Source organism: Vipera berus (genome assembly GCF_964194415.1).
Source record: "Vipera berus genome assembly, chromosome: 5".
NCBI lineage: Eukaryota > Metazoa > Chordata > Lepidosauria > Squamata > Viperidae > Vipera > Vipera berus.
Genome location: NC_138207.1, coordinates 51,546,698 through 51,571,496, shown reverse-complemented (window position 1 = coordinate 51,571,496; position 24,799 = coordinate 51,546,698). Strand labels below are relative to the sequence as shown.

At 35.6% G+C, this 24,799-nt stretch overlaps 1 protein-coding gene across 1 annotated transcript in view; it reads left to right on the top strand.

The window, feature by feature from the left end:
• The window catches only part of LOC308668419 (VPS10 domain-containing receptor SorCS1-like), a gene marked incomplete at its 3' end in the record, with an annotated part of 415,624 nt that overhangs the window by 307,798 nt on the left and 83,027 nt on the right, over positions 1-24,799 (top strand). The window contains 4 exon segments of the mRNA XM_081328297.1: positions 3,213-3,277; positions 12,241-12,359; positions 16,133-16,222; positions 23,074-23,253. Of these exon segments, the coding sequence (XP_081184423.1) occupies positions 3,213-3,277; positions 12,241-12,359; positions 16,133-16,222; positions 23,074-23,253 (454 nt within the window).

Here is a 24,799-nt window from a genome sequence, read left to right as displayed (position 1 = left end):
CCAAAGATATTTTTCAAAAGCAAGTGGATTTTCTTTGTTTTTCCTTGAAGACATTTTGTTTCTCATCCAAGAAGCTTGAACTGAAGAAGCTTCTTGGATAAGAAGCAAAACGTACTAAAGATAAATAAAAAAAAGTCCACTTGCCTTTTGAATAAGCACCTTTGGGATAACACTGAGATATACTTTATTGAAGCCTATATATGTTTACAATAAGAGTGCATGTGTGTATCCTCCTCAGATGAAATTACAGCAAGAGCTAAAATATTCTGGATAGGACAATGACAATTCTTAGGGACCACAAACACACATAAATCTCTGAATATGCATCCTGCAATTACTTAGTTATCCAGCTCATTATATTATGTAAGGGAATTTTATCCACATAGTTATTTCATTTCTCAAATTTAGTAAAATTTCACTTTTAACTGTCTTGTACTTAAGAACTTTTTAAGGCTGCTAGATAGTTTAGGTTAAAGCCCAACAGTGCATAGCAATGCAGCAATTCCACTTATGCAGTCAAGTTTATCTGATTATTATTTTTTGTCTCTGTAGAAGTTCTCAGTTAATTTTTGGAGTTTCTTGTATTTTTTTAAAAAAAAATCCTGAGAATTTACTGTAAAAAACTTGTAAAAGAAAATCAACCTTGTAACCTCTGGATGTTCTATTTATTTACTTATGGTTTAATCATTTTTATGGTTTCAAAATTACCTTTTTTAATTCAGAAAAATCTACAAGGCAGATTGCCTATGCAAGATTCCAACCTCTTGATAAAATAATTAAAATGATAATAATAACAATAACAATAATAATAATAGGAATAAGGATGCTGTTGGTATAAAGATTATAAACTATGTTAAAGAAAACTAAGAAAATAGGATTGTTTAGTTTGCCATCTTAAACTGCATCAAGGAGAGAAATGAAAGGGCTACTTCATTACATAACTGTCAGCTCTAAAAAGACTATATTCTAAGTGTTTTGTATTTATTTTATTTTCTGGGTCTTATATGATCCATCAGGGCTCTGAACATGTTACATTCACTTTTTATAGTATAAAGACTGAAATAGTAAAATAATTTAACAAAAAATGTAATTAAGAATAAAAAATAGGAGAAATATTACCATCACCAAGGAGCGATGAACATCACCATGTAACCCATGCTAGGCACTTCCAATATATACCAGACCTGAGCTACCTTAAAAAGCCAAGTTAATATTGCTTTCTTAAAACTCAAATCCAGGAGGCAACTATTCTAAGCAGGAGCTGCAACTCAGAAGACTCTGTTCCCTGATCCTGTAGACATTATTAAGATACAGAACCTGTCAGCCTGCCCTCTTAGATAGGAGATTTTCTACTGTGAGTAGAAAATTATATGAGGATTTGTTTAGGAAAAGCTAACTTATTTTTAAACAGAAGGCATTTTTAAATAGTAATTTTATTTAACATTACAATTAAGAAAACAAAACTAATGGGATGGAAGGAAGGAAGGAAGGAAGGAAGGAAGGAAGGAAGGAAGGAAGGAAGGAAGGATGGATGGATGGATATAGGAGTTAGTAAAGAAAAAGAACATATATATATATATATATATATATATATATATATATATATATATATATATATAATTTATATATAATATAAAGAATATATATATGTTGTTGTTGTTGTTAGCTGCGAAGTCATGTCCGACCCATCGCGACCCTATGGACAACATTCCTCCAGGCCTTCCTGTCCTCTACCATCTTCTGGAGTCCATTTAAGCTCACGCCTACTGCTTCAGTGACTCCATCCAGCCACCTCATTCTCTGTCGTCCCCTTCTTCTATTGCCCTCGATCTTTCCCAGCATTAGGCTCTTCTCCAGTGAGTCCTTCCTTCTCATTAGGTGGCCAAAGTACTTGAGTTTTAGCTTCAGGATCTGGCCTTCTAAAGAGCAGTCAGGATTGATCTCCTCTAGGACTGACCGGTTTGATCGCCTTGCGGTCCAAGGGACTCGCAGGAGTCTTCTCCAGCACCACAGTTCAAAGGCCTCAATTCTTTGGCGCTCAGCCTTTCTTATGGCCCAACTTTCACTGCCATACGTTGCAACTGGGAAGACCATAGCCTTACATATATATATGTAAATTTTAAATTGCTAACAAAGAATTAAGGGAGACTGATATGCATTTCAAACTTATTAGTTTTCATCAGTCAGCCATACCCTTCTGAGATTCGAACCTGGGCTGATTGCACATTAGGCAGTTGTTTTCACCTCTAAGCCACAGGATCTCTCTCGCTTTGTTAGCTGAGAAGCAAGGGGAGATATATGTCAAATGCTTGTTAACTATTTTTAGATTACCTTGCTAGGCCCCAAACATGGGACAAATCTTTATTTCCTGTGTCAGCCTAACCTGAAGGCCATCGACAGGCAGTAGTCACACCGGTGACAGCTCATATATATATAATTTCTCCCTTCATCACAAGCATAACAATTTCAATAAAATTGTTTTAATTTTAAATTTGCTCTTAAAATACAGCAAATCTCTTGTTCCCATATTCCACCTCTTATCTATAAACGAATCCTTAAAATCTCATCATTTAGTCCTGAGAAGCAAATGTCCATTAAAGCTTACTAGACATAATAGCTAATTATTTTAACTTAGGTCAAATAAATCATCTTTATATTCCTTCCTTTTAACAGGCCTAATTTTTAATATCTTCAAATATTGTCCTGGGAGTTTATTCATTTTTTCTTTGTCTCTTTTCACAAGATTCTTCCAAACTTCAGCACATCTCTTTTGTAAATCCAATGTAGAAAAGTTAACCAGATCACTCTTTTGGTTTATTATTTTCATATGCCTCTTGAATTAGTAAGATGCCAGTTGGTTTTATTTATATATCCAGTGTAGCATATTTTTCCATATCATTCCTGAAGCCTGTCATTTTTAAATCCAATTTTAGAATAGTCTTAGTCTTGTCCAATAAAACTTGTTCCTCATTCATAATTTTTAAGTACAATATGTCTATAATAGCAGACCTTTCCCTGTCCAGAGAGGAATTACAAACAGTCAGTCCATTTGCCAGCTCTTTATTCCACCATAGTCATCAGCTCTGCTCTGGGTAAAGTTACATTCAGTTTGTCATTTCTTCCCTGGAAGCAGAATGCAAATGTTAGATTGGTCATTAAATGTTTTGTTTAGTTCTAATAATACTGAAGTGTTTGGGTTTTTTTCCTCCCAGGTCTAAAATGGGTACCAGCAAAGATCCAGACATAGTCCACATGGAGGCAAAAACACTGGATGGCCGTAAGTGCTTTTTTATCATTTTATCAGAATATAATTATGTAGTCTACTGGCATTCATCAGAACATAGGATTGCATTAGGGAGATCCAATGGATGCTTTTATGATTATTTTCAGTCTGGTCATGCAATAAACATTTTCAAATAAATAGAAATTCAATATAACAATCTGAAATGCAAAATAATATTTACAGAAGTAGGAAAGATTTGCAATTTGTGGAAAACTTCAAAAAGGCTTAAAAGGAAATATGTATATAATTCATAACAATATATTTTCATTTGTTCATTTGATCTGCTAAAAAAATAAAATTTTAAAGGTTTTGACTCTGTAACAAACTAGCTCTTAAACTGAATAAATGGAATGAAATGGGGGTAATATTGTATTTGTTTTCATCTCCAAATAACTCTTCTTGAGATTTAGGGAAAGTTGACAAAAAGATAAAATTGTTTGCTTTCATTCAAAAATCTTCAGCTTTGATCATTTCCTCTATAGCCTATAATTGCTCTAAAATATTGGATATTCTGGTGTTACATTTTACTCTGTTCATGGATTTTTTAAAAAATCATGTGTCTCCCAAAAAGTATTGTCCAACTGAATTAATTTCCAGATCAGCGCTTCATAGTTAGTGATAAGAATACCTAATTTTTTGTTTCAATCTTTTCCAAACTGATACTGTCAGAAATATTTGGACTAAAATAGTGGAATTCTCAGCTGGAATAACCAATTTATGGGAAAACTCTAGTCATAACACATATAGAAGACAAAATTTTTAAGAAGGTTACTTTAACATGAAAAGGTCTTTTGCTTTGTTCAATTATAGCTGGGTAAAGATTTTGAAATTTTGAATTTCAAATGTCATTGTTAATTGTACTTTTTTTGTTTTTCTACAACATGCACACATTCTACAACATGTACAGATAAAATAGTGAACATTCTGCCATTCATTCCCTTAGTATCCAGTCAATTGAAAAAATGTAGATTAATATTGCACATAGCATATGTTTATGGTTTTTAGCTAATATTTAAATAATATTCAGTAGTGATATTTGTAATATTTATTTTTAATCTAACATTAACATTTTGCAAAGTCCAGAAGAATTGTTCAGAAAGAATAATTACTATGAGAAATAAAAAAGTTCAGTTTTTATGTTTCATCATTTTTAGTTAGAGCTGTCTAGGTTTCTGTGGGAACGGCCAGAATTTGGCCTCCCAAGAATTTGGCCTCTCAGGCTTCAGCTTTCCCAAACCCCTTTATTGGCCTCCACACTAATGCACAGAGTATGAACAGTAAGCAGGGTGAACTAGAAATTCAGGTAAATGAGGGCAGATATGATATTGTTGCCATTACGGAAACATGGTGGGACGAAACCTACAAATGGAACACACAGCTTGAGGGATTTAAAAGAAAGAGACTAAACAAAAGAGGAGGTGGAGTTGCTCTATATATAAGAAATAACTTTATCTCTACAGAAATAGAGCGCAACAATGACGAAAACTGTAAACTTGAATGCATTTGGGTCAATATAAAAGGGGGGGAAAATGACATTGCCATAGGTGTATACTATAGGCCGCCCAACCAAGCAGAGGAAATAGATGAACTTTTTGCTAGTCAGCTAACTAAGGTATGTAAGAAGCACATCACAATAGTAATGGGGGACTTTAATTACCCTGATATCAACTGGGAGACAAACTCTGCACCAAGTGGAAGATCAAACAGATTCCTGTCAAACCTAGCAGACAACTTTCTCTCCCAAAAAGTAGAGAAGGGAACTAGGGGATTAGCCATATTAGATTTAATTCTCACAAACAGAGATGAAATGATAGAAGGTGTCGAAGCCACAGGAACCTTGGGGGAAGTGTTCATGCAATATTGGAATTCAACATTCTGAAGGCACAAGCAATAGAACACAGCCAAACTAGAGTCTTGGACTTTAAAAGAGCTAATTTCAATAAACTTAGAGAGACCATGGGAAGAATTCCATGGATGAGAATCCTAAAGGGGAAAACAACTCAAGAAGCTTGGAAAATTTTGAAAAGTGAGATAATAAAGGCCCAGTCTAGTACAATACCAACAAAGAAGATAAATAACAGCTCTCAAAAGAAACCAGCATGGCTACATAAAGAACTCTCTGATAAATTGAAAGATAAAAAGGACAAGTATAAGAATTGGAAAGAGGGGCACATAACTAAGTCAGAATATCAGCAAATAGCCCGTGCCTGCAAAGATGAAGTGAGGAAAGCTAAGGCTCAAAATGAACTCAGGCTTGGGACCAAAGTCAAAAATAACAAAAAATGCTTCTTTCAACATATAAAAAGCAAGAAAAAAATTAAGGAAATGATTGGTCCATTAGTGGGGGAAAGTGGCAAGAAGGTGACAAGCAATAGGGAGAAAGCAGAACTATTTAATTCGTTTTTTGCATCTGTCTTTACACAAAGGGAAAAAACAGTCCAACCTACCCAAACCAGTGCCATAAAAAACAGAATAGAAACGCAAGGAAAGATAGGCAAGAAAATGGTAAGTGAGCACCTGTCCAGCCTACACGAGTAAAAATCACCAGGACCAGATGGATTACACCCCAAGGTTCTCAAGGAACTGGCAGACGTGATCTCAGAACCACTGAACTATATTTTTCAAAGATCCTGGAGCACTGGGGAACTACCAGAGGACTGGAAGAGAGCTGATGTAGTTCCCATCTTCAAAAAAGGGAAAAAATAGATCTAGGAAACTACAGACCTATCAGCCTGACCTCAATACCTGGGAAGATTCTGGAAAAGATAATCAAACAACAAATCAGCGAACACCTTGATGCAAACAAAGTCATCACTAAAAGTCAACATGGGTTTGTCAAAAACAGATCATGCCAGACAAATCTTATTACATTCTTTGACCAAGTGACAAAATTAGTGGACCAGAGGAATGCTGTAGATATAATTTACTTGGACTTCAGTAAGGCATTTGATAAAGTAGATCACAACCTACTACTTGATAAGATAGAAAAATGTGGGTTAGATAGCATCACCACTAGATGGATTCGTAGCTGGCTGACAGGCCGTACTCAGCGTGTGGTCCTCAATGGAACCGCATCTACATGGAAGGAAGTGTGTAGTGGGGTGCCCCAGGGCTCTGTTCTGGGCCCAGTGCTCTTCAATATCTTCATTAACGAGTTGGATGAGGGGATAGATGGGGAACTCATCAAATTTGCAGACGACACCAAGCTGGCAGGAATAGCCAATACTCCAGAAGATAGGCTTAAGATACAGAAGGATCTGGACAGACTCGAACACTGGGCACTATCTAAAAAAATGAAATTCAATGGTGAAAAAAGTAAGGTTCTACATTTAGGCAGGAAAAATCAAATGCACAGGTATAGTATAGGTGGTACCTTGCTCGATAGTAGTAACTGTGAGAGGGATCTCGGAGTCCTAGTGGACAATCACTTCAATATGAGCCAGCAGTGTGCTGCAGCTGCCAAAAAAGACAACACAGTGCTAGGCTGCATTAACAGAGGGATAGACTCAAGATCAAGTGAAGTACTAATACCACTTTACAATGCTTTGGTAAGGCCACACCTGGAATACTGCATCCAGTTTTGGTCACCACGATGTAAAAAAGATGTCGAGACTCTAGAAAGGGTACAGAGAAGAGCAACAAAGATGATTAGGGGGCTGGAGGCTCAAACATATTGGGAACGGTTGCTGGAATTGGGTATGTGTAGTTTAACGAAGAGAAGAGTGAGGGGTGACATGATAGCAGTGTTCCAATATCTAAGGGGCTGCCACAAAGAAGAGGGAGTCAAGCTATTCTCCAAAGCACCTGAAAACAGGACAAGAAGCAACGGATGGAAACTAGTCAAGGAGAGAAGCAACCTAGAACTAAGGAGAAACTTCCTGACAGTTAGAACAATTAACCAGTGAAACAACCTGCCTCCAGAGGTGGTGAATGCTCCAACACTGGAGGTTTTTAAGAAGAGATTGGACAGCCATTTGCCTGAAATGGTATAAGGTTTCCTGCCTGAGCAGGGGGTTGGACTAGATGACCTCCAAGGTCCCTTCCAACTTATTATTATTATTGTTATTGTGAGTTACAGTGATGAGCATACTCTCCTGGCTCACAGGCTGGCATGTGGGAGGTTTGGGAAGCGCTATGATAAAGCTTTGACATATATCTTTTAGTATCTTGTTTTTGTAATGATCTCATAGGCACCTGAGAAGTTCTCACTATGTATCCAATTATCACTATGTATCCTATTTTGTATGAGATTGATTGAGTTTTTGTAATGTTGGGATTCAGAAGAGGGAGGTGAATAAAAGTTCAGCGGGCAGTTGCTCAGGAGTTTTTTTGGTGAGACAAGGCTGCCTGGCTGGTTCAGAGCATCTCTATCGACTTGGGTCTGAATTCTTCTCTCTACTGTTTCCCCTTTCATTACTCGCCCTCTTGAAACCCCTTCTCCCCATGCCTCCAGTGTCTATTCTATTTTGATAAGCAGATGAAATTAGGGTGAGAATATGGTTTCAGTTTCCATTTTTCTTAGTGAACATTGCTCATACAAGCTTATTCAGGAAGCTTTCATTAGGTACTGGCATGTCCCTTATGTATTGCTATGAATTTTTTGCTAGCCTAAAACGGTACTGAAAAACAGAATAATATATGAAAGATGAAAGTTGATCTTTCAATCTACACATATATGGATTACTTAAAATTATATATTTTTATGGGGAAATCTGATCTGAAGGCACAATATTGAATAATAGCGCTGAAACTATTAATAAGACTAATCCACAGCGTCTTGGTTTATTTAAAGCCTAAATCTTGTAATATATCTGCTCTTTGTATTCATATGAAGACTATTTGCCCTAAATAAACCATACTAATATGGATCAAATGACGGGATCGGTGATATAATAGTATGAGGAAGATGCTCTATCAATCAATTTTTTGAAAAGGTCAGTGGGACCATGAGGCCCAAGCTAGCATCTGAACTTTAGATTTCTTTTGGATCAGAGAATGTACTGAGTAAACATCATTTTACTTTGTAATATCTCAGATTCTTTCTTAATTTCCGTTATACATTTCCTTCAGCTACCCAACACTAAATTTGCCCATTGTGACCCTTCTTAATTCGATTTTTATTTTGGCCAGTGTGATGTGCAAATAAATGAAATTTAGCAATTCAATATACACTAACCTTATCAGTGAGGCAATCCATATCTACTTTTGTAATGAGGATGCAGTGTTCTTTTCCTAACAATATTTTCTATTGGATGTCACAGATAACCTGCTCCTACTATTCTCTTCTGTGGAGGTTGAGGGCAACAGGTTGCAGGTAACAGATGCCTTTCAAAGTAGAGTACCAATGAACGAGGCAGTTAGCCAGGCAACCAGCTTCATCAATATACTCCAGCTCTTCTAAGAGATAGAAGCAAAACTCCACTGTGCTGCATAAAATAATCATTAAAGGATTATTTAAGGATTAATGTATCCAGACCAGGATGGATTGCAGTGGTTGAAATCTTTTGTCATCTTTTTATAATTTTGATATATGAATTCACTCTGCATCCTAAAACTGTGGAAGAGTATGATATGTGTCATATTTAGATAAAGAAAGGATATAATTTGTTCTAATATCTTTCTGGTGGATATGATAAAATCAGAGTAATATCAGCATGCACACCAGAGCTCTCAATAGTAAAAGAATCCAGGGTCGTAACATCAAAAGGCAAGGATACAGGTGGTGTCAGCTGTATTCTTCATGCATCCTCCAATAGAAGATGACTACTCATACTTCCTGCCCTACTCCAGTCTGGTATTATTGTTTGATAGGAAACCTTATTGAAATGAATATCTTTGCAAGCTGTGCTAGAATTTTACACATTCCAGCTGTGGCTACATAAACCAAAAGTTTTCTCAGTTTAGCCATTCCATCTACACTAAACTTATCAGTGAGACAATATCTACTTTTGTAATCAGGATGCTGTATGTTTTAAGTGTTGCTGTAACAATCAAAGTAGCAGCTGTTGCTGGAGGTATGCATGCTGGCAGTGAGAAACTTAACATCTCAATTATTAGTGGGAGGGAGAACATCTGTGCTAGAGTAGGAAATAAATTAATTCCAGATCTCAGCAATGAAATCTATTAATTGGCATGAATTAAGTTTAAGTGATTACGTGCTTCCTGTGGTAGTGGGTAAATAAAGAGTCCATGGGGGTTAACTATCAAAAGAATAATTGTTGCTGAATGGCTTCCCAGTGAACCCAACTTAAGGAAAAAAGGTTATTGTAATAAGATTCTGAAAATATTCCCAATATTTATATCATTGTTCTGAACTTTTCCTGTGGTTCTGCTCATGTGAAATCCTTCTAATACTCTGAAGTCTTAAGAAAGCAATTATATCAGCTTGCTTCTAATTGCACATATACAGAAAAAATGTGAGCTTATAGTGATTTGTTATAGTTCTTTACTTATGTCTGAATTTCTAATTAAATAATAGAACAGAACAGAACAGAACAATATATATTATAGAACTTCTCCTCTGACTCATCTTCCTGGTGGACTTTTCTACAACCAAGCTTTGTTTTATTCCTCCAAAGATAAACTAACAGACATCTATCAACAATATATACCATTGATATATTTTATGAATAATAACTTTATCAGAACTTAACTAGGAGCTCTATGAATACAGATACATGGGCACATCAGCTGAGTATAATTGCAGAGGGCATAGAATATGTTCAACATTCATTATCAATATGATGCAACATATCCCCCCCAATTAAAAATAGTAACATTTAACAAAGTCTTCAGTTATTGTCATAATATAGAAATAAATTGTGGGAAAGAATCTTAGCTCCAAACGACTGACCACACTGACACACAAGATGCTTATGAGCTAAAGAGATTAGGACAAGAAAATCCTGCTACTGATGTTACCTAGTTTGGTAACAAAATGTTCAGGAATTATATTAAAACAAACTACAGACAAAATCTAAAACCCAAGCTACAAATATTTTTTTATTATTTCAAATAATCTTTCTCTATCAAACTGTATTATCCCCCAAGTTTAGAGAAAATCTTTGGCAGGACTGACTCTCTAAGAAAGTATTATAATGAACTATCTCTATGCCCCCCAAAACCTAAAGTTTAATTCAGAAAGCTACTTGTCCTTAGGAGAGTTTTCATTTTGAGGAGGAAAAAAAACCAAGAATTAGATGTAAACTTTTACAAGATGCTAAGGAAAGAGGAGATTTGGGCTTACCAGATTTGAAATTATATCTTGAGGCTTGCTGTTTGGTTTGGCTAAAAGCATGGGTGAACCTCCAAAATAAGAGACTACTTGATTTATAGGGTCATGAATTAAGATTTAGATGGCACAGTTATCTATGGTATAACAAGGTTAAAGTAAATGTTGATTTTAATAATCATTTTGTTAGGCGTGCCATCCTACGAGTTTGGAATAAATATAAAACAAGGTTTTCTGTAAAGATGCCTCTCTGGGTGTTGCCCCAGGAAACTTTTTTTTTTGTAGAAAAGAAATGTTGGCAAAACTAAACTGGTGGATTTATGGTCAAATGATATATTTTAACTTTGGTGATCCTATCCTCAAGTCTAAAGAGGAGTTAGAATCAGAAGGACATGTCTGCCATTGGTTTACATGTGTACAATTGAAAGAGATATTTAAATCAGACAAAAAGAAATATGGCTTTGATTTTGTGATATATAAATTGGAAATCTTACTGTGTGGTAATGATGAACATACTATTGCCAGAGTTTATACATTGTTATTGAATTTGAATTTAGAGAATGAATATGTAAAGCACTGCAATAGCTCACTTATGTGCTACTGTTGTCCAAAAGACAAAAGTCATTCGTATTTCTGCTAACATTAGCTATAACTTAGAAGTATTCCAAGTCCTAGGAGCTATATCTCTGTAAAAAGGAAAGATATTGAAAAGGTCATGAAGTTCAATTTATAATATCTTGGGCAGCTTTATTCTCTGACTCTTGGTCTGTGTTTTTCAATTCTTTCTTGCTCCTATGAGACGGCAAAAAGATTCACATAGACTCAAGGAACCAATATTCACTGGAAAAACATAAACCCCATTCAAAATGGGTTTAAGTCTTCCTGCTGCCTTATAGGTCCATTTAGACATTAGCTTAGCCTGTTGACCCTGGTCAAATCTATAAATTGCTGAAGTAGAATTTTCCTGTTCCGATAATTCAATTTTGAGAAAAACAAAATGCCTTCAATCTGCAAAAAAAAAAAAATTAATTAGAGAAAGCAGAGAAAAGTATAGAGATTCTTACATTTACTTTTGCTACCCATTCGATTTTTTAAAAAATCAGTTTTATTTGTTTTATTCTTCTGCATAGCTAAATAAACTCAATCGGGCCTCTTTTTATTTAAAATCCTCTAAAAGCCAAAAGAAAGCAAGGAAGAAGTTTGGTCTATTTATTGCACTTTTGCTTTCCTATTGGCTATTATAATATAACTATTTTTTGCAGACAGTGAGGTTTATATGAAGTATTTAAGTATAGGTAGTCTTTGACCTATGAACACATTTGAGCCCAAAATTCTGTTGCTGAGACAGTGGTTAAGTGAGTTTTGCCCCATTTTACAACATTTTCTGCCATAATTGTTAAGTGAAACACTGCAGTTATTAAGTTAATAACACAGTTGTAAAGTGAATCTAGCTTCTTTGTTGATTTTGTTTGTTAGAGGGTTGCAAAATGGACACTGCAACCATCATATGAGTCAATTACTAAGCATCTGACTTTTGATCATGTTACCATAGGGATGCTGCAATTGTCGTAAGTGTGAAAAAAGTTGTCACTTTTTTCATTGCTATTGCAACTTTGAACAGTCACTGAATGAAAGGTTATAAGTCGAGGTCTACCTGTAAAAGATTATGAATGTTCAGAGCTGAAGTCATGTTATATTTAATGTGTGTTTCTTTGTGTGTTTTCAGATGCACAGTACATCACCTGTAGGATGCAGAACTGTTCTGAAGCTGTGAGAAGCAAGCCTTTCCCTGGATACGTTGATTCTGACTCTCTCATTGTCCAAGATGATTATGTATTTGTTCAGGTCTGAAACAATTCCCCCCCGCTTCTATTAATTACAAATAATTTTCCCCTTTATTTTTCTGTGTTAAACACCCTTCCCTAACAGATGCAACAAAATAACCTGAGTATTTCAGGGCATCACCAAAGTGTTATTCCCATTGGGATATTAATTATTTCTTTCTGCTTTTGGTTCAAGTACTTTGTTAACACAAGGGTCGTGAAGGATGAGATCTGACATATGTTCAAGGTATATAGAAATAATCTCTCCTGTCAGTCAGCTATCCAAAATTTTTGTCTATTACAAAAATGTTCTTACATTTCAACAGGTTTTTAAGTTTGCATGCCAGAGTTCAAATATCACCATTTCAACAGACCAATCAAGGTGTTTTTTTATTATTAGTTTGAAATGGGGCGAGATATAGTAATGGAGGTATGGAAAGGATATGGAAAGGGAATGCTTGAGAGAAGACTAATCAGGCATGATTGTCATCCATGGGCTCCTATTATTTCAAAAAAAAGAAGAAAATGAGATATATTCAGCTGAGCTTTGTTCCAGGTGGAAGCCAGAGAATATATCTGAATAGTTTTAAGTTTCATTATCTTCCTGCTGCTATCCCCATCATAACAAGAAGGAAGAAATAAAGTGCTGGCAAAGTGGAGATGAGCTATAAATTATCTGTCTTTCAAGTATTTCTTGAGGCTGAGGTTCCTGTCTTACATCAGCATATACATTTCAAAGCTGGATTGTCTATAACCAGGAGTTTTTAAGTGGGCTTAAGAGAGGCGATCCTGAATGTGTTACCAAATGCTGTCAGCTGTACCACTCTAGCTGATACACTTCTTTGAATGTATCATTTCCTTCCAAATAGAATGTATATCCACTCTTCTGAGAGTTAGAACAATACATTGCCTCATTTCTTTTCTTTGTAGAACAAGTGTGGTAAATTCTCCTACTATGGCAAATATGGGAAAAACTCTTTATTTGTGATTTCATTCATTGTTTCACACATCCATGATTAATAATGGACCAGGCTTTAGTGTACACATAACAGGTTTCATATATTCATAGTTCTGACTTCTAATTTTTTTTGTTTATCCATGTGTAAAAGAGAGACATGCTTTTGAACATGCATAGTGTATATTTTTAAGCGCTAAGATTAAGTCACCTACTTGTGTATTGTTTCTATATATAATCATTCATTATAGCAGAAGGTTGCATGTGGCTTCTTCATTCCTCTCCTGTAGAAGCATCCTGATCAAATAGTGATAATCCCTCTCATGCAATGTGACTTCTTTGCTTGCACAGCTCCTTCACAACCTTGGTAGAAGGGCCTATTGATTATGTACTAGTGCTGACCTCCAACTGCTTGTGTCCTACTCCAATTGCTATGACTACTCTGTTGTCAATACTGGCACCCAGCAGCATGACTGAGAAATGCCCCCAATAAGATTATGAAAGAACTGCATGGAGAAAGTGACATGAGTAATGTGAAGCAGACAAAGTGATCCTCTATATCACCAGTTCAAGAAATCATTCTGAGGAAGAAAATCAATTACCATGAGGAAGCCATGTGGAACCTCACAGCTGGACAAACCCAAAAAGATTAAGGAAGCAAGGAAAAAGAGACATGAATAGAAGTACAGTTGATTGCTTTGCAAGAAAGAAGGAACACATAAATCACTATAGGTTCTGAAGCCTAAACCCTGATTAAATTGTATCCATAAGTGAAAAGAAGCTGTTACAACCTCTACATGATATAAAGTTTAATTCTACCAATTTGAACGCATATTATCTATCTATCTCAGTTTTGTGGTAAAAATACCCAAATTTGTCAGAACTGAAAAGCACTGCAAATGATCTGTTGAGAAAGCTAACTCATACTGGAATAGAGTCACAATATAGTGAACAGTAATCAGTATGGGAATATTCTCAGAAGATCTTTTCTCCTCAATCCAAAATTATAATCTAAAATATGCAAACAAAAACATGCTAATAAAGCCTGAAATGTTTTTGGAAGAAAGTGCTTTGGACTGATAAAACAAAAATGGACACATTTGGCTACAAACACATAGATAAATTTTGGAAAAAAGGTGAAAACATATGTTGCAACCATTAAGCATAGGGTGAGCTGCATTATCATTTGGAGTTGTGTGATAGCCAGCAGCCTAGAAAATAATGTATGTGAAAAAAAGAATGAATTCAACTATTGGTTTCATATCCTAGAGCTAAATGTCCCACAGTCATTGGAGAAATTGAAAAGACTGGGCATTTCAGTAAGACAGCAAAATCTGCTATGAGGTATTTATAGGAAACAAAAACAAAGATTTTGGTATGCCCTTCAGAGGCCCGATCTTCAGTATAATCTGAAGTCAGGAAAATCTCAAATATGCAATATGTGCAAGGAGATATAGAATATTTTTGAACTATAAGAGAGTGAAAAAACCAGTTTGGTGTAGTGGTTAAGGCAATACAGTAGGCTAGGAATCAGGAGACCGTGCGTTCTAGTCTTGCCTTATGCACACAAAACCAACCCCTTTCTCTTAGCCCTAGGAAGAAGGCAGTGGCAAACCACTTCCAAAATCTTGCAAGGACCTGTCCAGACAGTCACCCGTCAACATTGACAGGAGGGGAGGAAAGGAGGAAGGAAACAGACATTCCAAAAGCAAGAACAGAAAGACTCATAGTTATGTTGAAAACTAATAGAAGAGAATCTAAACTTCTGCACTCCCATTGTTTCCTTATTTTAAGCCTGTGAGCAACAACACAAAAACATACCCATTCAAGATGTCATGTATAGCTGTCTGGCATAGGGGCTAAGTCAGCTTCTGTTCACTTAAAGATGCATTGAAATGTGGAATTTGACCAGTGGTGCTAAACCTTTCCAAGCTTGTGCTATTTCTGCATGTGTAACCTACTACTTCAACAATTTGGAAAAAAATATTTTTTAGAGCAGAATTGTGCATTAACTGGGATTGTTCTTAGTTACCTTCTTCACATACTTTTTTAAAAAAAAAGAGTATATGCTTTGTTTAAGAAAGCTTATACAGATGAAACAAACTTCTAGAATTGTATTTCGTGTTAAATAAGATAGTCATCTGTCCTGTTGTTTGTTAATTGTTACAGATATTTCTTTTTGTTTTGTCACTCAATGTAACTAGAAAGAGATTGATTTTTGTTTTGGCTTCCAGGATTTTGGAAAAGGCTGTCTGTCTATGGGTTGTTGCCTGAAGAGTATTTCATTTATTTGGCCTGATGGAGGAAGTGGCTGGCTGTAGCATGTGTAAATATTACTGTTACACAAATGGAATACTCTAGAAAATATGGAGGACACTGGTGTTCCTTCTAGAACTTGCCAAAATCTTAGGGCCTTGGCTTGGAAGAAAAGTGTTTTTTTTCCAAAGCTGACTAGAGCAGAAAAGCTTCTCTCGTTATCTAAATTAGAAATATAACATGCAAGCATTATTGAATACAGTATTACAATTTTTGCCTGTGCAATTGAGGATGCTTGAATGCTGCTTCTGGAATCCCACATTTGTAGACTTCCCTTGCTCTTTTTGTCTTCCTTTGCAGTCTGCATAGATGATGCTTATTAATGCTGTCTGTTTCCATATCTGAATGAGGGCTATTTCATCTCCTGCTGTATCTTCATTGCCATTTTGGAACCATTGTGACATAATTGTATTTCCCTTTAGAACACACCTGTTATTTTTTTCCATGCCTTAATGAAAAGAGAGAAAATGGTGATAATAATACCTCGATTAAATAATAAGAAAAAGCAATGTTGTATGTTGCAGCTGACATCTGGAGGTCGGCCATATTACTACGTGTCTTACCGCAGAAATACTTTTGCACAAATGAAACTTCCTAAATATGCTTTGCCAAAGGTAAGTTTTTGTGGTTCCAATATTTCTGTATAATGTTAGATGACAGATCAGAGGAATTGCAGCTTGTGGCCAGTTTGCTCAGAATTGTTTTAATTAGTGCATGTAACCCTTTATTTTTCAAGAACACATTGAAGCAGCAAGCAAAATACTACTCTCTAAGATCGATATTGCAGCTGTTCAAGGGCATCAGTTCAAAATGCAGATTGATTTTTTTCTCGGTGGAAATTACTAATTAGTATTTCATTTTCATCAATAATGACATTTTGAGGTTTTCTGTTAAAAAGTTTTGGCCTTCTGATGTGCTACTAGCTTCCATATTTGATTATGTTAAAGGATTTTTTTTTTGTTTAGAAAGTATGCTTTTGTATGCCTCTATTTTTTAAAAAAAATAGAAAATTAGCAATGGAGCCTGAAAGAACATGTATCACATAGCTTTTTAAAGAATCCTAGTAAAAGATATCAATCAGGGGGAAGCTTATTTCATTTTTAAAAATAACAAATCTGTGTTATTTTTTATATAAAAGGAAACAAAACTTCAAGGCTTTTCTTTAAAAAAAAAACTTGAATGACAGAAAAAATGATTGTTAAAGACTTTTGTTCCCCATACAAAATGTTTTGATGTATTATAACATGATCTGGGAACATAGTTTATTAAATTGCTTGTCAGATCCAAGGTCTGAATTATTTGATGTGCTGTGACCTAGGTCCATATTACAGGAAATTAAATGAAACCAAGATGCCCAGTCATAATGAGATCAATGTTCTTGACTACAGCCATTAGGAATATAGGTTTTTAAATTTTCATCTTTCAACTAGACCCTTTTTCCCCCTTCTTAATTGGATTTTAAAAATTATGACTATAAACATTTAAATATTTCAATTGAGAGGTTTCAGAAATTAATCATCTTCAAGAGATTCTGGGACAGATTGAATTCTTAGGTAGGTCAAATGACATGGGAGGATTTATTCTGGTGAATCACATCATCATGAGATGTTTTTATTTGTAAGAGATGTTTAAAAAGTCATCAAAGCCTTTTATAGCCAAATATTGTAATGAACGTATGGTAGTAAAGGCCATTTGAAAATGTCACAGTGGAGTTTATGCAGACTATTTTGAATAAAGTTGTTTATAGTAAGATAGTCAAGCTTTCCATAATGCTTAATCTCCATCTATCCACCATTTCATCTTTCTGTGAAAAATTAAGTAAGTGAATTACTGAGTTGAAATCCATAATACCTGATTGCAATGTGAGTTTGGGGTTTCTTGAGTTGTCTTGCTGTTAAAAACATATAAATCACTTTAAATCTAGCCCTTTAAACAATACAATCATAATCCCAATCCCAGACTACAATGCCATAAACCCCAATTAGTAAAACCATAACCCAGTAGCCCCAATTTTATTGAATTTTGTTAAAAATTGTTTCAGCAACAATAGCAACCATACATCAGTCTGTCATTTGCAACCTTCTCTAATTTAGGGAGTTTTATTTTCAAGTTGTCCATTGTTATGTTCCCACCGTAGTGGTCCCTATTTTTCTACTTGCATTTTTACCTGCTTTCGAACTGCTAGGTTGGCAGAAGTTGGGACGAGTAATAGGTGCTCACTCTGTTACGCGGCACTCGGGATTCAACCTGCCAAACTGCCGACCTTCTGATTGACAAGCTCAGTGTCCTAACCCACTGAGCCACCGCATCCCTTCGTGTATATATATATATATGTGTATACATGCGTGTGTATGTGTTTGTGTGTGTGCACATGGTCTCCTTTTTTGGAGCAATTGAGTCTTGATCTGTTGACTAACAAGAATCCTAACTTATCACATTTTTTTTTTCTGTAGATCTCTTTCCCTCAACCTTCCTTTCAATTGACAATAGTTATATTCTAAAATAATGAGTTCACTGATGAAAGAAAATGTTAGACATGTTCTTGCTTGCAAATTCTTCATAAACCCTTTTCCTAAATACAAAGTTAAGTAATTTTGAGGTTTTTAATTTGGTACATGTTATTTTACCTAATTGGGCTGTTTTGATTGGCTGGGAGGGTTTCGAAATGTTAATCTTGAAAAGGCAGTTGCTTAAAAGTATCTGGAATTTAAATTTACAGAGAATTAAAAAAAAGTAAAAGGAACCAATAAAGAGGAGATCATTCCTCATGTGACACAGAGAAGGCTGAATAATTTTATGCCTCCTTATGCTGTCTCATAATATCTTAAAAAATCCTTCTTCCCTCTTTGTGGTTGTGAATTTATTAGCTAATATCATTCATTATAGAAGTAATTTGAATTAAAGATTTCCTAAGCAACTTTTTTGGAAGTAGGATACTGCTTTCTTTAATGAGCCCCAAGAGTCTCTCTCTGTCACCTTGTTCAAGGAGCAGATGATGTTAAATCCACCTGCAGGGTAATATTTAAGGCAACAAGGTGCTTCATTACAAGCTCACACAACTTCAAAGGATGAACAGCTAAATCTGTATGCACATAGACACAGTGAGAAAAGCGTGGTTAGGATGCTATTATCAAAGCAGGTGGCTGCCTTTATTAAAAATGAACAAAGCAGAACACAGTCAAAAGGAAATGAAACAAGCACGGCCTTTTATGGGTAGAGAGTCTTTAATCTCTTTCAGCTCAATTACTTTCTCCAAATAAAATCAATGCTGTAAAAGGTTCTAAGCAGCATAGCAGCTTATGGGATTTTAGTATAGAATTTTAGTACAGAGACAAATTAACTTTACCACTGAATTCTTTGCCTTGATGTTTCTACTGGTTTAAGTAAAAGGAAATAGTAAAATATGATGTCTTTCAAATGGTCATAGTGAAATAATTGTTCTAGGCATCAGGCAGCAGCATTTGAAAATGCATACATACTTGGAAAGATTATCATGCATAATAGTTCTGGTCAATGAATGTTGGCTATTATCATTCATTTAGTCCATGCACATTTGGATTAAGAATGATAAACATATAAAGATGTCTATTTGTTGCTAGGTATGTTGGCATTTAGACATGCCTGTTACTCTCAAACCATAAAAAATCATGAAGAAATTTAGCATCTGGATACATTTAGTGTCAGCTCTTGCTACTGTACAAATAATAAAGTTCTACAGACATAATTCAGTAGAAAGATTCAAAGAAAGAATTAAAGGAAAAAAAATTCCAGCAGATGAAGACCATCTCAGGGATTCATCTGTGTGTAATTTTTGCCAGCATTTTCTGGAAAAAGTGATTATACTAATGCACCAGCTAACACTATCTGACAAATATATGATTTTCTATTGAAGACATTTGATAGATGCAAAACATCTTATTACAACCCTGGTTGTTTTAAGTTGCTGAGAGATAAAACTTTCTATAAATATTTGGACGCTGATTCACTGTGTTTAGTTTGTAAAATCTGAAAACTGTACTGAGAAATAAAATATTTGTTCTTATCACAATATTTGGGACTATGTCAAATTCACTCCTATCAACTAACCTAGTTTAGAAGCTTAATTAAGTTATCTCCTGGAACAAATTTATTTATTCCAACATTGCCAGCCATCTTTTTTCCCAGGTCTATTTGGGTTGATGCATTTAACCAGAAGGGACGTGGTGGCTCAGTGGGTTATGACGCTGAGCTTGTTGATCAGAAGGTCGGCAGTTTGGCGGGTCGAATCCCGAGTGCCGCGTAACAGAGTGAGCGCCTGTTACTCGTCCCAGCTTCTGCCAACCTAGCAGTTCGAAAGCACATAAAAATGCAAGTAGAAAATTAGGGACCACTCCGGTGGGAAGGTAACAGCGTTCCGTGTGCCTTTGGCGTCTAGTCGTGCTGGCCACATGACCACGGAGACGTCCTCGGACAAGCGCTGGCTCTTCGGCTTTGAAACGGAGATGAGCACCGGCCCCTAGAGTTGGAAACGACTAGCACACATGTGCGGGGGAACCTTTACCTTTTACCTTTATTTAACCAGAAAGACTAATAATCCCCTGGCTTTGCTTTTACAATCAGTCATAGGTTGGTTTTATTTCCATGGCTTATTGATTAGCCTATGGTGTAAACCATAGTGTAAATTTCATAATCAGATTAAGAATGTTATGTGAATCAGCCATTTTCCAAGGAAAATAGCTACCGTAATTGTATGTAAGTAAAAATAATTACTGTCTGATAACTTGTACATCATGATGTTTGTGTTTACGTTGATATCAATAAAATATTGTTTTAATTTACTTTTTTTAAAAAATGATGTTAGACTGCTTAGACAATAACATTGTAAATTAGTTTTATGTAGTAATTTTATGTAGTAATTTCGTGACAATAAGGAATAAGGAAATAGATTAGTATGGGGGGAGAGGGCGAGAGAACATTGTGACTCATTGTTATTCAGTTTCATTATCTGTAATTATGGAAAGAATTAGTGGTCTTCATTCATTTTTAATCAAGCTATCAGGGCAACAGAAACTAGTATCATAGGGAGAGTTGTGAAAAATGCGAAAAAGGAGAGTTCTTTCTCTGAAAAATAAACTCTAAAAAATAACCGATAGTTTCAGCAGCTAAATTAATTATATCCTAGATTACCTTCATTAAATTTTTAAAAAGTTTACATTCCCCATATCAACTGAGCAAAGGGGAACGTGCAATTTCATGGTGATTCAGAAAGCACTAGACTTTAGTTCTTTTTGTATGCCCAATTAAATGATGCACCTAATATTTATTGTGCTTTGTTTCTCTTGAGGAAAGTACAAACATCAGATAAATGTGCTGCATGTTAATGTGAACTGTTCTTCAGCGCTGAGGATAGGATACTTTCAGGGCTAGCGATTCCACATTTTTTTAGGCAGACTTAAAACAAAGCCATGATGGTTCTTGTCAGGGTGGAGGGTGGGGGATACACCAATTAGACTTGAACTTGCTTCTTCTTCCTTTCTTTTTTGCCTTTTATCCCCCTCGCCCAGCCTTCTCTTCCTACTTAACTCCTCTATGTCAGTGGAAAACATGTTTCATGCCATGATTTGCCCAGCAGAAACAACAGACAAATTGCTGAATCTGACAGAAAGAACAAGGGCATTATTATGTAGTGCACTTGAGTAGCAGTTGTCCATGACAAGTTTGCTGACAATTCTTCAGCCTAGTAAAATATAGACTGAAAAAAAAGAAGAACAATGGTGGAAAGAGTGGCAGATAAACAATGTACCCTCACAGCCACCAGGAATACTAAGTACAGCTTCTCAAGACTGCTTGAATACGCTCAGAGTGAGAGAAAGAATTTCGTTATCTGTTCAGTAGAACCACCAAACTCTGCAACTTTTGAGACTGTTTTCTCCTTGCTTTTTCATTATCTTCAAATTGCAAATATAAGATAATCTTAACAGAGAGTCAGGGCTGATTATAATATTGTTTAATCCAATTCTGATTGTAAGAGCCCAACCTCACATCCTGCTAACAACAACCCATTAACTCTACTTAAAGGACAGATCTTCGTGATATTCTTTGTCTTTTCCCATCTGGTAATTGGTCAGATTTCATTAACCCTTTTAGGCTGCTGAGGACATATTCCTCCTTCTCAGTTCAATAATTTCCGGGCCCATTCTGCATTTGGCAATAGTAAACTGATTCTTTCAAACAGGACTATTCCTCTGTACTATCTCTAATCATCCAAAGCTGCTCCATGGGATTGTGAGATTTCAAGAAGAAAGAGACATCTCTCTCCACTTTCATTATCAGTTCTGACAGACATTCCCAGGATAACAGGTATTGAAAGGTGGCAAGAGAAGAAGGGAGACAGTTGTTTATCCAGCAGCTCTTTGATCCCATGGATTAACCATGGAATCAGAATCTTGCAAGTAAAATTAATCTCATCAGCAGCACCTGTCAGTAAGCCCCCCCCCAAAGTAGGTGATAAGCATTTGGGAAGGAGTTTCCATTCCACTGGATTCCCATCTGGTTACAAATTAGATTCAGCCCAAGTTAGCTTCTGAGCACAAACTCAGCCAAGTGTGGAACGTACACTGCCTGCACTCATTAAGGCTAAGCAGACTTATCTGCTCATCTGCTCTTTCTGATTATTATTATTATTTTCTTTGATCGCATTCAGAGTCTTGGGTAATATGACCTATGCCTAATGGTTTTGGCTCATCTTGTGATAAGGTCTATTCTCTATCTCTTTGCTACAGACTACTGATCATATATTGGTAATCCTTCAAATATTCAATCACAGCACAGAGATACACAGTACTGCCTGTCGAAGACACCATTGTTGTTTTTTTTAAAAAATAGATATGTATATACATATGTGTACAAAGCAGATAAGGACTAATTAAAAATGGAGAACATAGATTTATATTTTGGATGATAAAAAGATAATGCCACACTGTGAAGTTCTTAGGGACTTTTTTTTAAAAAAAGAATGTTTTTGAGTTACAGTAGTATAGGAAATTAAATGAAATGTACTACAGTTAAATTCCACAGCTGTGGTGTAAAGCAACATCAAGTTTATGAAGTCTGTAATTTACTCTCATCTTTAACTACAATAGATTGGAAATGTTTTGAAAATCTCCATCCATAATGCAACAAGAGTCTTAACTATAAAATTTGGTATTTCATATAACAAATACACTCATTTTCATTACTGCTGAACAATACAATGACTAATATAAATGCTCACTTAATGTGATTTCATTTCATTATAACTGCATATATTAGCAGAACAAAGAACCTGTAAAATATGGATGTGTGCATGCAAGTAAATTGGTTTGGATTTCTGATGAGATTCCTTAATGATTCCAAGTTTGGCTTCTAGAAGATTACCCAGCCTTGTCCTTGGAACACTGACAAATAAAATGCCAACAATAATGTCTTTCTGTGCTTTCTCCCTCAGGACATGCATGTTATCAGCACTGATGAGAATCAAGTGTTTGCTGCAGTTCAAGAATGGAACCAGAATGATACGTACAACCTTTACATCTCTGACACCCAGGGGATTTATTTTACCCTGGCTTTAGAAAATGTCAAAAGTAGTCGAGACCTAGAAGGCAACGTGATGATAGACCTGTATGAGGTATGTGAAAACAGTGCATATTTTCATTTCCTGAAAATCATTAGCTAAGGTTGGAATGTCCTTGATCTGTAATTGAAAGTTTAATTGGATATGGAATGTAATCTCTGTGATGAAAGGACAGACAAAAATAATATTTCTCCAGAGTTACATTCATCTTTGCAATCAGAATTATATATCAATATTGGATATCAGTGCACAATTACAGTTCTGATGTTGACTTGTACATATATAGATAACCTGGTTCCATCAGCACTCACTTATATATTCACCTCAAGGATAGAAAAAAGCACATTCCAATCAATTGCATTTAACTGCTGAATATAGACAGCCTTTAAATATGTAGAACTGCATGAAGTAATTTCTACCCACTTATGAAATGTCTTCATCTTAAGACAGAAATGGGCAATGCTTTGATGTGATGATGAGTGGTGGGTCAGAAATGTATGGGCATATGTATAAGCACATTCACACAAGCATATACAGTTACTACCTACCTTGTTGCATAAGTACACTGATTTTCTTCTCACATCCACATGAGGTACTGGCATGGGTCTAACTGAGCAGAGGATCATGTTTTATCATTCAGACACAGTAGAAGTCACCCAGAATTTTTTCTAAGAAAAGCCATACCTGAATTCACCTACATACACAATAAAGACTCATTGCACTTTCCCCACCAATCTAGTCTTTGAGAGGATAGGGTCCACATCTCTCTTCCATACATTTGTGAACATTAAAGAGATTTTGGTGGACTGATGGCCTTGACATCCTATTTAGAGCCTCTATAAATAGTAAGCACATTCAGAAAACCTGGAGAAAGCTTTAAAGGTCAGTGTTTAAAAACAGTTGAGAGTTGGGTGAATAAGCAGGGCATTTCTTGACTACAGTGAAGAAAATTTCTTTCACAACAATATATTAATACCCTGAGTGCTTTGGCAAGTTGTTGAAAAGCTGTTGTCTTCTATTACCATCAGATTAAGGAGTAGTTCCACTGCATTATGTAAAGATGTCTTATAGATCAGAGGGAGAGAGGGAGAAGAAAAGGAAAGATCGAAAGAAAACCTCTGTTTTATTAGGCTGACATTCATAGCAGTCTGGATTGAAATTGATGTGATCGGACTAGTCATGTCGCATCTGTTGATTGCCTAGATAGAAGGAATATTGGCTGACATTGAACTTGGCAGAAACCATTTCCTTCACTCTGATTGCTCTGGCCAATTGCTAGGATTGCTATGAATGATGAGTGTTTAAGAGTAAATGAAAAGAAAGACCAGGTAAGAGGAAGGGGGGAAAAAGTTGATAAAGTACAGATAGGAAATAAGTATATGAATAAGAAATACAAAGGCCTATATGGATAGATTTATTTCTTTACTTATTAAACAAATATATATAGCTGCCCAGCTGATGCACAGTAGCTCTGGGTTGGAAAGTTAGAATGTTGGCAGAAGAAGGAGGACAAGGAGAAGAATTCTTTCTTTTTTTTTTTTGCATGGTGCATTTTTCAAAACAAGTATCTCTTAAGTTCATGAATGAGTTAATTGCAGGA